This window comes from Hemiscyllium ocellatum, chromosome 17, assembly GCF_020745735.1.
Source record: "Hemiscyllium ocellatum isolate sHemOce1 chromosome 17, sHemOce1.pat.X.cur, whole genome shotgun sequence".
Lineage (NCBI taxonomy): Eukaryota > Metazoa > Chordata > Chondrichthyes > Orectolobiformes > Hemiscylliidae > Hemiscyllium > Hemiscyllium ocellatum.
In genome coordinates, this window is record NC_083417.1 from 9,059,928 (window position 1) to 9,075,639 (window position 15,712).

Here is a 15,712-nt window from a genome sequence, read left to right on the forward strand (position 1 = left end):
CAGATGATGTGAATCATTTAGGATTTGGCAGAGCCCCCATGCAGGAGATACATGGATCTTCCCCATGTCTTCTTAACCACTATTGGTCACACTTAATGTGCCCAAGAGTTAGTGTATCTTGTTCAGATATTTTTTAATCCAACCTGTTCAGACATGTGGAAGAGAATTGGAGCTGGTGAGATTTGAGGTAGGATTACCTTCTGGTTCAGAGGTAAAGGCATTACCATCATGCCACAAGAGCCCTTTATGTAACCTGTCTGTAATTCCTGAGATGCTATGACCTACATCTTGTCATCAAAGACAAGAAGATCTTCTGCTGACACTTGGGGTCCATCCTCCACCACAAACCACTGAACAACCTCTTTGGGTAGCAGAGGGAAGGGAACTGGTGCCAGCCCCAACTGCCAGTGCCTGGTACCGGAGCATTACATGATATCATAACATCCTTTACTGAGAGTTCCAGTTCCCTTACCTCAGGTGCGAAGGAGTAATTATATTAAAGCAAATGCAAAACTCCAGAGCAGGAGTGGGCAGCTCTTCAACATTGTCATCAGAAAAGCACCTGGTCCCTTCCGAACCACCCAGCACAGTGTTAATCCCCAGATGCTTCCTCCTGCTTAGTACATTTTCCAATTAGACCTCCGCAGGTGTAAATCTTGCAATGGAGAGATTCTGTGTGACTTGTTCCGCATGCTTGAGTTTGAATCAAGTCAAAATCAAGCTCGTTGGCCCTGCATTTCAATTTAAAATATTTTACTCTGAGGAAAGCTACAGGTTTGAGAAAATTATTTTACGGGTGATTGAGATCTGCTTCAAGGGCACTTTTAAAAGTTGGAAATCTCCCTGGAGGAGTTTTTCGTTCCTGTTAAGGTAGGGGCCATCCAATCGCCTTCAAGATACTCAACTATACACCAGTGCTGGCAGCCTGACAACAAACAAATGAGATTTTCTGTTGAAAACCAGACGGAAGAATTGTTTTATCGGGTGACTTCATTGTTAATCTGGTCACCCTCTAATCTGTTTTAGTGATAAAGGAACCAAATGTTTGACAGAAGGGAATATGACGTGGATTGTCAAATGAGATGCTCTGCAACTGAAGTTCCCTGTTTAATGGGATTCAGTACAACAATAGGAAAACGTTTGTCACAAGAGTTTCTTTTTCATTATTTCCCTAATTTTCATCCTTTGTATTTCAAAGACAGTACTTAAAATCATCCTCAGTTGACCAAGTCCTAAACTTTGGAATTTCCTACTTGAGCTTCCCCATCTTTCCATAGAATCGTAAAACCCCCACAATGTGGAAGTAGGCCTTTTGTCCCATCGAGTCCACTCTGACCCACTGAAGAGCATCCCACCTAGACCTACCCTCCACACTTACCATGACTATTCATAGAACATAGAACGTAGAACAATACAGCATAGAACAGGCCTTTCGGCCCACCATGTTGTGCCGAACATTTGTCCTAGCTTAAGCACCTATCCATGTACCTATTCAATTGCCGCTTAAAGGTCACCAATGATTCTAACTCTGCCACTCCCACAGGCAGCACATTCCATGCCCCCACCACTCTCTGGGTAAAGAACCTACTCCTGACATCCCCCCTATACCTTCCACCCTTCACCTTAAATTTATATCCCCTTGTAACACTCTGTTGTACCTGGGGAAAAAGTCTCTGACTGTCTACTCTATCTATTCCCTTGATCATCTTATAAACCTATATCAAGTCACCCCTCATCCTTCGCCGTTCCAATGAGAAAAGGCCTAGCACTCTCAACCTTTCCTCATATGACCTATTCTCCATTCCAGGCAACATCCTGGTAAATCTCCTCTGCACCCTCTCCAAAGCTTCCACATGTTTCCTAAAGTGAGGCAACCAGAACTGCACACAGTACTCCAAATGTGGCCTTACCAAGGTCCTGTACAGCTGCAACATCACCTCACGACTCTTGAATTCAATCCCTCTGCTAATGAACGTTAATACACCATAGGCCTTCTTACAAGCTCTATCCACCTGAGTGGCAACTTTCAAAGATCTATAAACATAGACCCCAAGATCCCTCTGCTCTTCCACCTTACTAAGAACCCTACTGTTAACCCTGTATTCCGCATTCTTATTTGTCCTTCCAAAATGGACAGCCTCACACTTGACAGGGTTGAATTCCATCTGCCGCTCCTCAGCCCAGCTCTGCATCATATCTAAGTCCCTTTGCAGCTGACAACAGCCCTCCTCACTATCCAGACAACAGCCCTCCTCACTATCCCTCCTCACATTCGACCTAGCCTACACATGATACACAATTTAGCATAGCCAATCCAGCTAACCTGCACATCTTTGGACTGTAGAAGAAAACAGGAACAAACCCAGGCAGACATGGGGGAGAATGTGCAAACTCCACATGGACATTCACCCGAGGCTGGACTCAAACCTGGGTCACTGGAGCTGTGATGAGCAATACTAATCACTGAGCCACCCTACATCCCTTTAAGATGTAGCTTGGAACATATTTCTTGTGGGCACAAGTCCCACTCCAGTCTCTGAAGGATAAGACATCAATGCTGATATGTGTATTATCAAATATTCTGACTTTCTGATGAGTCGCTAAAATGAGACCCCATCTGCACTCTCAGAAGATGTAGAAGATCCATTGACCCAATTTGAAGAAGGGGGCATAATCTCAGAATAAAGGGTCCATAAGATCTGATAAATATGACTGGAAGGAGGTCATTCAGTACTTTAAGCCTGCTCTACCATCCAATAGGACCATGGCTGATCTGACACTCCTCACGACGATTCCTTTTCTCCGAAGCTCCCCATTCCCCGAATGATTGAGTCTCTATGTCAGCCTCAAATTTATACAAGCACTCTGCCCCACTGTTTAGATTCCCTACATTCAGCCCAACTAGTCCACACCGACCCTCCGAAGAGTAACCCACCCAGACCCATTTCCTTTTGACTAATGCACCTAACACTATGGGCAATTTAGTGTGGCCAATTCACCTGACCTGCACATCTTTAGACTGTGGGAGGAAACTGGAGCATCTGGAGGAAACCCACTGAGACACAGGGAGAATGTGCAAACCCCACACAAACAGTTGCCCAAGGCTGGAATTGAATCTGGGTCCCTGGCGTTGTTGGGCAGCAGTACTAACCACTGAGCCACTGCACCATTAATCAACCCCCCTCTCTCTGGCAAGGAGTTCCAAAGTTTCACAAACCTCTGAGAGAAGAAATTTCTTCTCATCTCAGTTTTAAGTTGGCGCCTGTTTACTCTGCGACTATGTCTCTGAGGGTTGCATATTTCAGACAATGATGAGAAGGAATTTCTTCCCTCAGAGGGTAGCGAAGCTAGAGTTCTTACTTCGGCAGGCTGTCATGAAGAATTTTCAAGAGACATAGTCTCAGAATAAACAGGTGCCAACTTGAAACTGAGATGAGAAGGAATTTCTTCTCTCAGAGGGCTGTGAGTCTTTGGGACTCCTTGCCATTAATTCATGGTGTGGTGGCTCAGTGGTTAGCACTGCTACCCAACAACTGTACAAGACAGACAGATTTTTAATCCATTATGGAATAAAGTGTTATTGTTGAAAAGATAGGAACATGGGGTTGAGGATTTATCAGATCAGCCATGATCTCATTGAATGGCAGGGCAAAGTCTATGAGCTGAATGGCCTCTAGACTGAGGACTTAGCCTCAACATCCCATTCAATATCTATCCCTGAATCCCAATCACTAAAACAGATAATCTGTTCATTATCACTTTGCTGTTTAATTTGGCTGCTGCATTTTTCACATTCCACCGGTGACCACGCTTCACTTTGATTGGTTGCAAGCTGTTTTGGGACATCCTGTGACTCTTAAAGGAGCTATATAAATGCAAGCTTTTATTTCCTTAATTGTCCTGACAGCTTCTTTCGTCGCTCATTATTAAATTCTGCCTGAACTTTCTATGTTGCTAAATTCACAGCATGATGCAAATGCAATATGTGGCTAAATATTTTTGATTGCTTTCTGTAGAAACCAGTTAGAGACAAAAAAACAAACCTGCAGATGCTGGAATCCAAGGTAGACATGCAGGAGGCTGGAAGAACACAACAAGCCAGGTCCAAAAGAAGAAAAACACCTGAAACGTCGACTTCTCCACCTCCTGATGTTGCCTGGCTCACTGTGTTGTTCCAGCCTCCTGTTTGTCTTCCATAGAAACCGGACAATGAATGAGGAACTGTCACAGCAACAATGGAAACTCTAATTTTCACTTTCATTTCCCCTGCAGATAACTCGGTCAGCATTCTGGCAAGACACAGCGGATTCAGCAGGCAGAAACAAGACATCTACTTCCTGCCCATCATAATCTCAGACAGTGGGAACCCACCCATGAGCAGCACCAATACACTCACCATCCGGGTCTGCGGCTGTAGCACTGATGGGACTGTACAGTCCTGCAACGTGGAAGCTTTTGTTCTTCCCATTGGGTTAAGCATGGGAGCTTTAATAGCTATTTTAGCCTGCATTATCCTCTTGTTGGGTAGGTGTGAATATACAACATGCCAATGTACGTGTTCATTTCAGTGTTATGGTAGCATTAGAACCATCAGCTATAGTTCAAAGACAGTATCCTCACCTGCAAGTTTAGAAATCATACACCATTTCAGACTGCTATGGAAGTCTGAGGGAATGCTGCACTTTTGGGGGCGTTATTTTCAAATGCAACATTAAACTGAGGTTATCTCAGGTTGGAATGAAAGAAAGGGAGGAGAGTTTACCTCGAGGTCACGGCCAATATTTTCTCTCAATCATTTATCATTTGGACAACTCACTGGTGTGTTTCCTGTTGGCTATCTGTGAGCATTTGGGTCTGCAAACTTGGCTGCTGGATTTCTATTATACAGCAGGCTAATCTCCAAGAGAACTTCATTGACTGGAAGGGGTTTTGGAAGATCATGAACATAGAACGTAGAACAGCACAGCGCAGGAATGGGCCCTTTGGCTCATAATGTTGTGCCAAGCATGACACCAGGGTAAACCAATCCCTTCTACCCACCCTTGGTCCACATCCTTCCATTCCTTGCATACTCATGTGCTTATCCAAAAGCCTCTTAAACCTCACCCCCACCCCCATCATATTTACCTCCACCACCACCCCCATGGCAGCATGTTCTAGACTCCGACCACTCTCTGTGGGAAAAACCTGCCCCTCACATCTCCTTTGAACTTTCCCCCTCTCACCTTAAACACATGCCTCCTTGTTTTAGACATTTCAACTCCAACTGTCAACCCTATCTGTGCATCTCCTAATGTTCTAAACTTTTGTCAAGTCTCCCCTCAGCCTCTGCTGCTCCAGAGTGCTATTCTTCAATGGGATATGATCAGGACATCACAGAGAAGACCAGCAGTTGTTGGTCCTGAGCTCAGAGCTTTGCTCGGTCATTTTAGAGGGTAGTTAAGAATCAGTCACATTACTGTGAGTCTGGAGTCACAAGTAGGTCAGACCACATAAGGGCAGAGGATTTTCTTCCTCAAAGGGATGCTACATAACATTTTATAACAATTAATGACAGCTTCATGATCACCATCACTAAGAATAGCTTTCAATTCCAAAATTATTCATTGAATTTAAATTTCACAGTTGCCATGGTAGCCGACCCAGTACATCATTAACCTGAGCCTTTGGAATACTAGCACAGTGTCATTACCACTTCACCACTATCTCCCCAAGTTTCTGGCAGGAGTTAAATATATGCAAATCTTTCCTTCATAAATATGAGTTATTTCCTTTTTATCAAGCTTTTTATGACATCCCTGCGCGGTAAGTAGGATTTGGATGCAAGCCTTTTGGTCCAGAGGCATGGTACAACCATTGCAGAACAAAAATCTACAATTAAATTTAATGCTCCTGATCTCACAATGGGCACTGTTATTTGATGACAATTAGAGTCACCTTCTCCATGACTTTTCTACAATCATCACCTCCCCCACCGCCCTGTTAACTTATGTGTCATTTGTGATATAAGCCAAATTGTTACTCATCAGCATATCAAACAATTAACTGCTGCTTTGCTGATCAAGGCCAGAACTTATATTTCTCTCACTGCAGGAATGACAAGCTTCAGTGTGCAGTTTCACTGCACAGATGTATTTCTCATCGTGCGGAGAGTTCACTGGCTCGAATATAGCTAGCCTGAAACACCTGTTATGTCAGTATCGGGACATGTACCATGCACCATCCCTGGATGGGCCCTACCCACTGGCAGTACAGACCCAGCAGAAGTGATGGCATAGTTTTATATAGTCATAAGGGAGTTGCCTGGGAGTCCTCAGCATTGACTCTGGACCGTGAAATCATAGAGTCCTAGAGTTTTCCAGCACAGAGACAGGCCCTTTGGCCCAAACTGGTCCATGCTGACCAAAGCATCTCTCAGCGCTAACCCCATTTCCCTGCACTATGGATAGGCCCATATCCTTCTTATCCTTTCCTATCCATGTATTTTTCCAAATGTTGTTAATGTACACACATCAATCATTTCTGCTGGCAGCTCATTCCATATGCGTACCACTCTCTGTGTAAAAAAGGTTTCCCCTCAAGTTCCCTTTTATACTTTCCCCTCTAACCTTAAACTGATGCCCTCTAGTGCTCAATTCCCCAACCATGTGAAAAAGACTGAGTACATTCACTCTATCCATGCCTTCCATGGCAAGTGTCATGGCAACAGCTCAAATATTGGCAAGGAAACCTACTACTGATTGCCACACACTATCCATCCTTGGCTGTTGAATCAGTAATCCTCCATTCAAAAAGCACTGAAGGAAGCACTAAAGATGGCAAGGATACAGAATGTACTCTGGGTGAGGGATTTCCATGTCAAACATGCAAGACACAGCAATACTGCTGATCGGGTCCTAAAGGACATCACTGCCAGACTGGGTCTGAGGGAGGTGGTGAGGGAACCAGCAAGAGGGAAAAAAGTTGCTTAGGCCCTGTCCCACTGGCAGTACAGACCCAGCAGAGGTGATGGCACAGGTTTATATAGTCAGAAAGGAGTTGCACTGGGACTCCTCAACATTGACTCTGGACACCATGAAATCAAAGAGTCATAGAGTCCTACAGCACAGAGACAGGCCCTTTAGTCCAAACTGGTCCTTGAGCTAGTTCAAATTCAAATGATAGAGATCTGCTGCATCAATATATAATCAAGTTGAAAAAACTTGCAAGGAATGCTAAGTACTAAGTTATATGTACTAAGTACTAAGTTATAAGTTATTTGGAAAGACAATCACCATGGCAATAATCTATTTTGAGGATATAAATTTCCACAGTTACTCAACTTCAGATGTAACACTGGATACTGAGTGCCCGCATTTGGCCTTGTGAAAGAAATTAAACCTAACCTCGTCTTCTGCTGGCAACTAGGCTGAATCACTTTCCTGTTGAGACTCAATAGGAACCTTGGATAATGTTTTGTGTCTCTTGCTATCCCAGGAACACTCAACTGAGTTGTTCTCATTAATACACAACATCAGGTTATAGTCCAGCGGGTTTGTTTGGAAATACGAGCTTTTGGAGTGTTCTGAAAGCTAGTGCTTCCCAATTAACCTGTTGGACTATAACCTGGTATATGATTTTTAACTTTGTACACCCCAGTCCAACACTGGCTCCTCCAAAGCATGGTCCTCATTCATGGCAGTGCCCTTGAGATCTGGTGGCACTGGCTGTGAACCACATTGGAACTTCTTGATGTCGCCCAGCTTCATATTGGGAAGTGACTTTATGTATTATCTCTTTATGGAATCCCTTCTTGTCTCTGTTCCTCTTACTCTACCTCTCAGTACTTGAGCTGATTTGCAAAGGATGGGGAGGTAATGTTAAATAAGGGACAATTAGCTGTGGCTTATTCAGTTGTGCACCTGCGTCAGGATTTCTAAGGTTCATCTTTTGGATGAGATGATTACCCGAGGTCTCCATCTGACTGCTTGACGAGATGTAAGACATCTTATGGCACTAGGTCAGGGGAGCTATCCCCAGAGTATGGGCTAATTTTTGTCCCTCAGTCTACGGGTAACTGAGCATGGAAACAGACCATTCGGTCCAACTAGTCCATGATGACCATGTTCCCATACTAAACTAGTCCCATTTGCCTGCATTTGGCCCATATTCCTCCAATCCTTTCCTATTCATGTACCTATCCAAATGTTTATGAAATATTGTCACTACGCCAGCATCCACCACTTCCACATATGAACCACTCTGTGTGAAAAAGTTGCCCCTTATGTCGATTTTAAACCTTTCTCCACTTACCTTAAAAATATGCCAGTTCTAAGGAAGGATCACTCACTTGAAACATGAACTCTGCTGCCAGACCTCTGAGCTTTTCCAGCAACTTCTGTTTTTGCATCTCTTAAAAATATGCCCCTAGTTTTGAGCTTCCCCATCCGAGGGAAAGACACAATCAAAAACAATAGGCTGCCAGATCATCATGACAGCACTGTTTATAGGGTTTGCTGTATGCAGGTCTGCAGATGCTGGAGATCAGAGCTGAAAATGTGTTGCTGGTTAAAGCACAGCAGGTCAGGCAGCATCCAAGGAACAGGAAATGTTCCTGATGAAGGGCTCCGACCCGAAACGTCGAATTTCCTGTTCCTTGGATGCTGCCTGACTTGCTGTGCTTTAACCAGCAACACATTTTCAGCTTTGCTGTATGCAAATTGGTTGCCTTATTGCCAGCATTATATTGCAGTAATTGACCAAGAATCTGCCAACAGCACCTTCCAAATCCACTAGCTCTACCATCTAGGGGTGGCAAATGGATGGACACGCCACCACCTGTCAGTCAAAATCCTGGAACTACTCCCATTAAAGCACAGTGGCTCTATCAACAGCCCATGGATTGCAGAGGTTCAAGAAGGCAGTGCATCACCACCTTCTCAAGGGGCAATTGCAAAGGGGCGGCATGGTGGCACAGTGGTTAGCACTGCTGCCTCACAGCAACAGAGACCTGGGTTCAATTCCCGACTCAGGCGACTGACTGTGTGGAGTTTGCACATTCTCCCTGCGTCTGCGTGGGTTTCCTCCGGGTGCTCCGGTTTCCTCCCACACTCCAAAGATGTGCGGGGTCAGGTGAATTGGCCATGCTAAATTGCCCGTAGTGTTAGGTAAGGGGTAAATGTAGGGGTATGGGTGGGTTGCGCTTCGGCGGGTCGGTGTGGACTTGTTGGGCCGAAGGGCCTGTTTCCACACTGTAAGTAATCTAATCTAAAAGGCTGGCAGGGGCTCAGTGTTCAATACTGCTGCCTCACAGCACCAGGGAACTGGGTTCAATTCCAGCCTCAGGCAACTGTCTGTGTGGAGTTTGCACATTCTCCCTGTGTCTGTGTGGGTTTCCTCTGGGTGCTGTGATTTTCTTCAGCAGTCTAAAGATGTGCAGGTTAGATGGATTGGCCATGCTAAACATTGTGGGGTTATGGGAGTAGGGTGGGGTTTGAGTCTGGGATTGACTCTGGGATGGTCAGTGCAGACTCGAGGCTGAATGACCTCTTTCTGTACTGTTGGGATTTAATGATTCTAACTCGGAAATAAATGCTGGCCTAGCCAGTGATACCCACATCCCTTGAAGAATATTCCAAATAATATAAAGCTTCGAGATCTCCAATAGTTGTGAAAATGCATTTGTTTTATTGTGATGTAAGGTGTAACACTTCTGCCTGTTGTAGAATTTGAACATTAAAATAAACAATGCAGCTGCGGTTGTTTAGCAACAATAATTAATTCAACACATTGTTCAATGCAGTTCTGCAGTCTGACAACAAAAAATTCTTCAGCTCAGTTGGTACGTGTGATAAGCAATTCTGATACTTAACCATTCAAACCTGGTGCTTGTGAGTTACAAGGCCGAGTTACCTGATTTTGGGACTGTGTTTAGAGTACTCCCAATTGTTGGAATGTGTGCACAATTGAATAGTGGGAAAGAGCAAATGGGCTTGAGTTGTGATGTATCTAATGTTCCTCTTTCCAGCCCCTTCCTTACAGCCCTTAATTCACCTCCAAGTCAAGAATCTATCGATCTCAGCCTTAAATATACACAAGGACTCTAACCCGACAGCTCTCTGTTGCAAGGCATTCCAGAGGCTCACGACCATCTGAGAGAAGGAATTCCTCCTCATCTCAGTCTTAAATTGGCTCCCCATTATTCTGAGACTCTGCCTCTGGTCCTAGACCTTCCCATAAAGCAAAACATCTCAGCATTTACCCTGCCAAGCCTCTTAAGAATCCAATATGTTTCAATGAGGTCTTGCTCTTTGAAACTCCAGTGAGTAGAGACCCAACCTGTTTAATCTTTGTTCACAAAACTAACCCTCCATACCAAGGGTTATCTGACTGAGCCTTCTCTGAGCTATCTCCAGTGCAGTAACATCTTTCCATAAATAAGGGGAATCAAAACTTCTCATACTATGGTCAAATGTACTCCTTATGCCCAAAAGGTCAACTCCCCTGCACCTCTGATGCTGCCTGACCTACTGTGCTTTTTCAGCACCACACGTTTTGACTCTGACTCTTCAGCATCACTCCAGCAGTCCTCACTTTCTCCTCAAATGTACTGCCAACACTAACACAACTGCAGGTTCTGCTGGAAATTGGAAAGCAAACACTGCTGGAAATACTCGGTTAGTCAGGAAATGCCCATGGAGACAAATAGAGTTAATGTCTTGAGTCAATGACCCCTTATTTGAACTCACTGCTAACCTTTATTGTCTAGACGTGGGTTTCTTCTGGGTGTGCCGGTTTATTCCCACAGTTCAAAGATGTGCAGGTTAGCTGAATTGGTCATGCTAAATTGTCCATAGTTGTTGTGGTTCTGTTTGCCGAGCTGGAAGTTTTTGTTGCAAACATTTCGTCCCCTGGCTAGGCGACATCATCAGTGCTTTGGAGCCTCCTGCGAAGCGCTTCTTTGATCTTTCTTCCGGTATTTATAGTGGTCTGTCCTTGCCGCTTCCGGTTGTCAGTTTCAGCTGTCCGCTGTAGTGGTTGGTATATTGGGTCCAGGTCGATGTGTTTGTTGATGGAGTTTGTGGATGAATGCCATGCCTCTAGGAATTCCCTGGCTGTTCTCTGTCTGGCTTGCCCTATGATAGTAGTGTTGTCCCAGTCGAATTCATGTTGCTTGTTGTCTGTGTGTGTGGCTACTAGGGATAACTGGTCGTGTCGTTTCGTGGCTAGTTGATGTTCATGTATGCGGATTGTTAGCTGTCTTCCTGTTTGTCCTATATAGTCAGATATAGTCAGATAGACTCTGGGTCAGATATGTCGATGACACGTTTGTAATCATTAAAAACACGGAAATAGAAAAAACACACCGGATCATCAACGCCACACTCACAGGAATCCGATTCATGAGAGAAGAAGAAAAGGATAGCCAACTCCCATTCCTAGACGTGATAGTACAGAGAACACACAACGGAGAATTCACCACAAGGGTACACAGGAAAACAACACACACAGACCAAGTCCTAAACTATGAAAGTAACCACCCCAACACACACAAACGAAGCTGCATCAGGACACTATTCAAAAGGGCCACAACACACTGCAGTACACCAGAACTGCAAAAAGAGGAAGAGGAACACCTATACAAAGTATTCGCCAAAAACGGATACCCGCGCAACTTCATCAACAGATGCCTAAGAGAAAGACCATGGAATGAGGACATGCCAAAACCCAAAGGACTAGCCACACTACCATACATCAGGAGCGTTTCTGAACTGACAGCCAGACTGCTGCGACCCTTAGGACTCATAACGGCACACAAACCAACAGCCACGCTCAGACAACAACTCACTAGAACGAAGGACCCGATACCCAACATGAGCAAAACTAATGTAGTGTACAAAATACCATGCAAGGACTGCACAAAACACTATATAGGACAAACAGGAAGACAGCTAACAATCCGCATACATGAACATCAACTAGCCACAAAATGACACGACCAGTTATCCCTAGTAGCCACACACACAGACAACAAGCAACATGAATTCGACTGGGACAACACCACTATCATAGGGCAAGCCAGACAGAGAACAGCCAGGGAATTCCTAGAGGCATGGCATTCATCCACAAACTCCATCAACAAACACATCGACCTAGACCCAATATACCAACCACTACAGCGGACAGCTGACAACCGGAAGCGGCAAGGACAGACCACTATAAATACCGGAAGAAAGATCAAAGAAGCGCTTCGCAGGAGGCTCCAAAGCACTGATGATGTCGCCTAGCCAGAGGACGAAACGTTTGCAACAAAAACTTCCAGCTCGGCGAACAGAACCACAACAACGAGCACCCGAGCTACAAATCTTCACACAAACATTGTCCATAGTGTTCAGGGATGTGTAGGTTAGGTGCATTAGTTAGGGGTAAATGTAGAGTAATAAGGTAAGGGACTGGGTCTGGATGGGTTATTCTTCGTAAGATCAATGGCCTGTTTCCACACTGTAGGGATTCTATGATTCTAGGCCCCCAAATAGGAAATGGGGAGAAAGGGACTGTGCAGTGAGACAAGGTAACTGAGGAAGTTATTCTCTACGGTGCCACAACACGGACATTTGAATGATCACGGTATATTCCCAGAAGGTGTCAGACATCTGTTTGTTCCACAAACCTTTGTGTCCTATTTTACCCACTCACTCAAAATCCATCCAATTATTCTTTTGGTTGGAGCTATATATCCGGTGTGGGGTGTTAAACTTGGGGAAGGATGTGGAGGCATTGGGGAGAGTGTAAAAAAAAAGTCAAAAGAATGAATTTGGGGTGTGAAATTATAATGGTGAGGCAGGTTATGGAAGTTAGAGCTGTTGTCCTTGGAGAACCAAAGACTGAGAGACGGGATGATAGAGTTCTTCAATAACATGAGCGGTCTGGACCAAGGGGAAATAATTCCTATAGAGTTGAAAATGAGAGAACATAGATTTAGAGTAATCGGTGAAAGAAGCAAAAGTGGCATGAGAAAAGTTATTTTCATCCAGAACATGTTAGGACCTGGAATTCATAACGTGATATTGTGATAGTGCTAAGTTTCATTGATTAATTGTAATGGGATTTAAACTGTTTTTTGAAAAAAAGAAGAATGTCCAAGGTTATTAGTCAAATGGCACTGTGAATTGTTCATTTGGCAAAGCAGTGCAGAGTTGTGAGTGTGGTGCTGGAAAAGCACAGCAGGTCAGGCAGCATCTGATGAACAGGAGAATCAACATTTCGGGCATAAGCCCTTCATCATGTTTCCTGATAAAGGGCTAATTTCTGAACCGTCGACTGTACTGCTCCTCAGATGCTACTTGACCGGCTGTGCTTTTTCAGCACCACACTCACAACTCTGGTCTCCAGCATCTGCAGTCCTCACTGTCTCCAAAGTAATGCAGAGATTGACAATTGTGTGATTCTGTGAAGCTCCTCTATTTCATCTGCCTCCATTACATTCTTGAAAAGATCATTCTCATGAACATCCTCAGGACAGGAGTGGTAAAACAAAGAATAATATTTTTTGGGGGGGGCGATAGAAACAGAACAGAAACAAAAATTGGCTCGGTGTGTGACTTTCCAGAATTAATCATTACATTATGTTTTGTTCACAGTTATTGTGGTACTTTTTGTAACTTTAAGAAGGCACAAAAATGAGCCCCTTATTATCAAGGATGACGAGGATGTGAGGGAAAACATCATTCGCTATGACGATGAAGGTGGTGGAGAAGAGGACACGGAAGCCTTTGATATTGCCACTTTACAAAACCCTGATGGCTTCAATGGATTCTTGCCACGGAAAGACATCAAACCTGACCTGCAGTATGTACCCAGGCAAAGCCTTCCTCCTGTCCCAAATGGGGTTGATGTGGATGAGTTTATCAATGTAAGGCTTCACGATGCCGACATCGATCCCACTGCCCCTCCCTACGATTCCATCCAGATCTACGGATATGAAGGAAGAGGATCGACAGCTGGCTCACTGAGTTCACTAGAAACAACATCAACAGATTCAGAGCAGAACTTTGACTACCTCAAGGAATGGGGCCCACGTTTTAAAAAACTCGGGGATATGTACGCAGTTGGAGAAAATGACAGAGAAACTTGACTCCAAATTGGGATTACCAGTTGTCCAACATATTAAAGAACAGTGGTGTATAATTATAGGGTTGCCAATTATTAACAATTGATAAGCTGGCCAGTATTTTTAGATGCAGTCAACATTAGCTCCTTTCATCCTTGAAGTCCAGCTTATTGTAATATTGAACTAAAAAAAAATGCAGATTGTATGAGTGTTTTACTCTTGTGGAGTGTGGATTATGTGGATTGTTTAGGCAGGTTTTCGTTTCCTGGTTCTTGTATAGACTTAACATTCAAGCGGAGGACACTTGCTGGGATCTTACAGTGCTTCCTATATGGTTCCGTAGACTATGGCTTTTCTCTGATTGCAGACCAACATCTTACCAAGCCAAAGTGAAGCAATATCAATGTCTTTATCATGGAACTGATGAAAGTAACCAAAGGAAATGAAGGGGATAGCTGTGACAGGACATCATAAAGCTTTGAAAACCAATACCAGCTCCTTCCCCCTGCAGTAATATTAGCTGAGGTGTAATCGAGTGTTTCTTTGTGATTGGTGGTCACACAAGTAGACACCGTGTATTCGAAACAGAGTACCCTTAGGCTTCATGATATGCTCATGCTCCATGCCCATTCCAGTCAAAAGAGGTGTGTCTAAAAGTAAGCGGCAAGTAAGGATGACAGAAGGTAGAATATCAACTCAGGTATGGGCTTCAAACATCCAATACAAACACAATCAAATCTTCCCTGAGTCTTTCTTTTAAAAAAACATTCTTAAACACTAACAAAATATCTGAGCCACTCTTGATAGGAACTTGCTGGAGGAGCAGACAGTATGGACAATGGTCATTTTAGGTTGTGTACAGTACTTGGTTTCCTGGCTCATCATCAATGAGCCAAGCACAAGAGCTGGAATGGGACTGAGATCATGTGAATATTGGAATCCTAAACCTTTAGATACACGCTCATTACACAGTACAGTAGCGGTGTCAAACATGTGCTTATTGTGCTTCACTGTGTAATTTGAACAAAAAAAAATGGTTTTAAAAAAATGCTTTTTGTTATGTATATATAGATTTACTGTTTACTTTTGTGGCATTTTCTTTTTTGGAAAAATGTACTTTGGCTATGCACGATAGCTCTTGCACACAAATTTGATGATAACAGCACTGAAAGCTATGTGCATTGCCAATTTTTAATTGAAAATATTACATTTCAGAGTAGATATTGTATATTACAATAGTCTGACGCACACAAGAAGAGCCCTTATTAATTTTATACGTTGCTTTAATGCTATTTACTTGTACGTTTGAATTATTTTACTCCATGTATTGTACATCAGAGGAACCCCTGTATTGTTTCCTACTTTGTGAAATATATTTTTATAAATATTGCAGATTATGCCTCCATTTTTTCCACTGGGAAATCCCCCTGACTGGTTAGTGGGAGTTTTTCCATTTCTTTAGGTGACCCAGGGTTTTAAAGAATGAATGTTTTTCCTCTACTAGAATTAGCCTCAGTAAAGCCAAGCTTGTTCCCTGATAAGTATTCTTCCTCCCTTTCGTGCCAGCCTACAGATTCTCCCAAACACATGCCTTCTGGTGTTTTTCCCTTTTCTTCTGTCCTG

The 15,712-nt window shown here is 43.7% G+C and overlaps 1 protein-coding gene across 2 annotated transcripts in view; it reads left to right on the forward strand.

Annotated features, from left to right (window-relative positions):
• LOC132823637 (cadherin-8-like) overlaps positions 1 to 14,113 on the forward strand; it is a 299,713-nt gene extending 285,600 nt beyond the window's left edge. For both annotated transcript variants that reach the window (XM_060837572.1, XM_060837573.1), the window contains 2 exons: positions 4,273 to 4,524; positions 13,620 to 14,113. In XM_060837572.1, coding sequence (XP_060693555.1) covers positions 4,273 to 4,524; positions 13,620 to 14,113 — 746 coding nt within the window. The remainder of the gene's footprint in view (positions 1 to 4,272; positions 4,525 to 13,619) is intronic.
• The last annotated feature ends 1,599 nt before the right edge of the window (positions 14,114 to 15,712 follow it).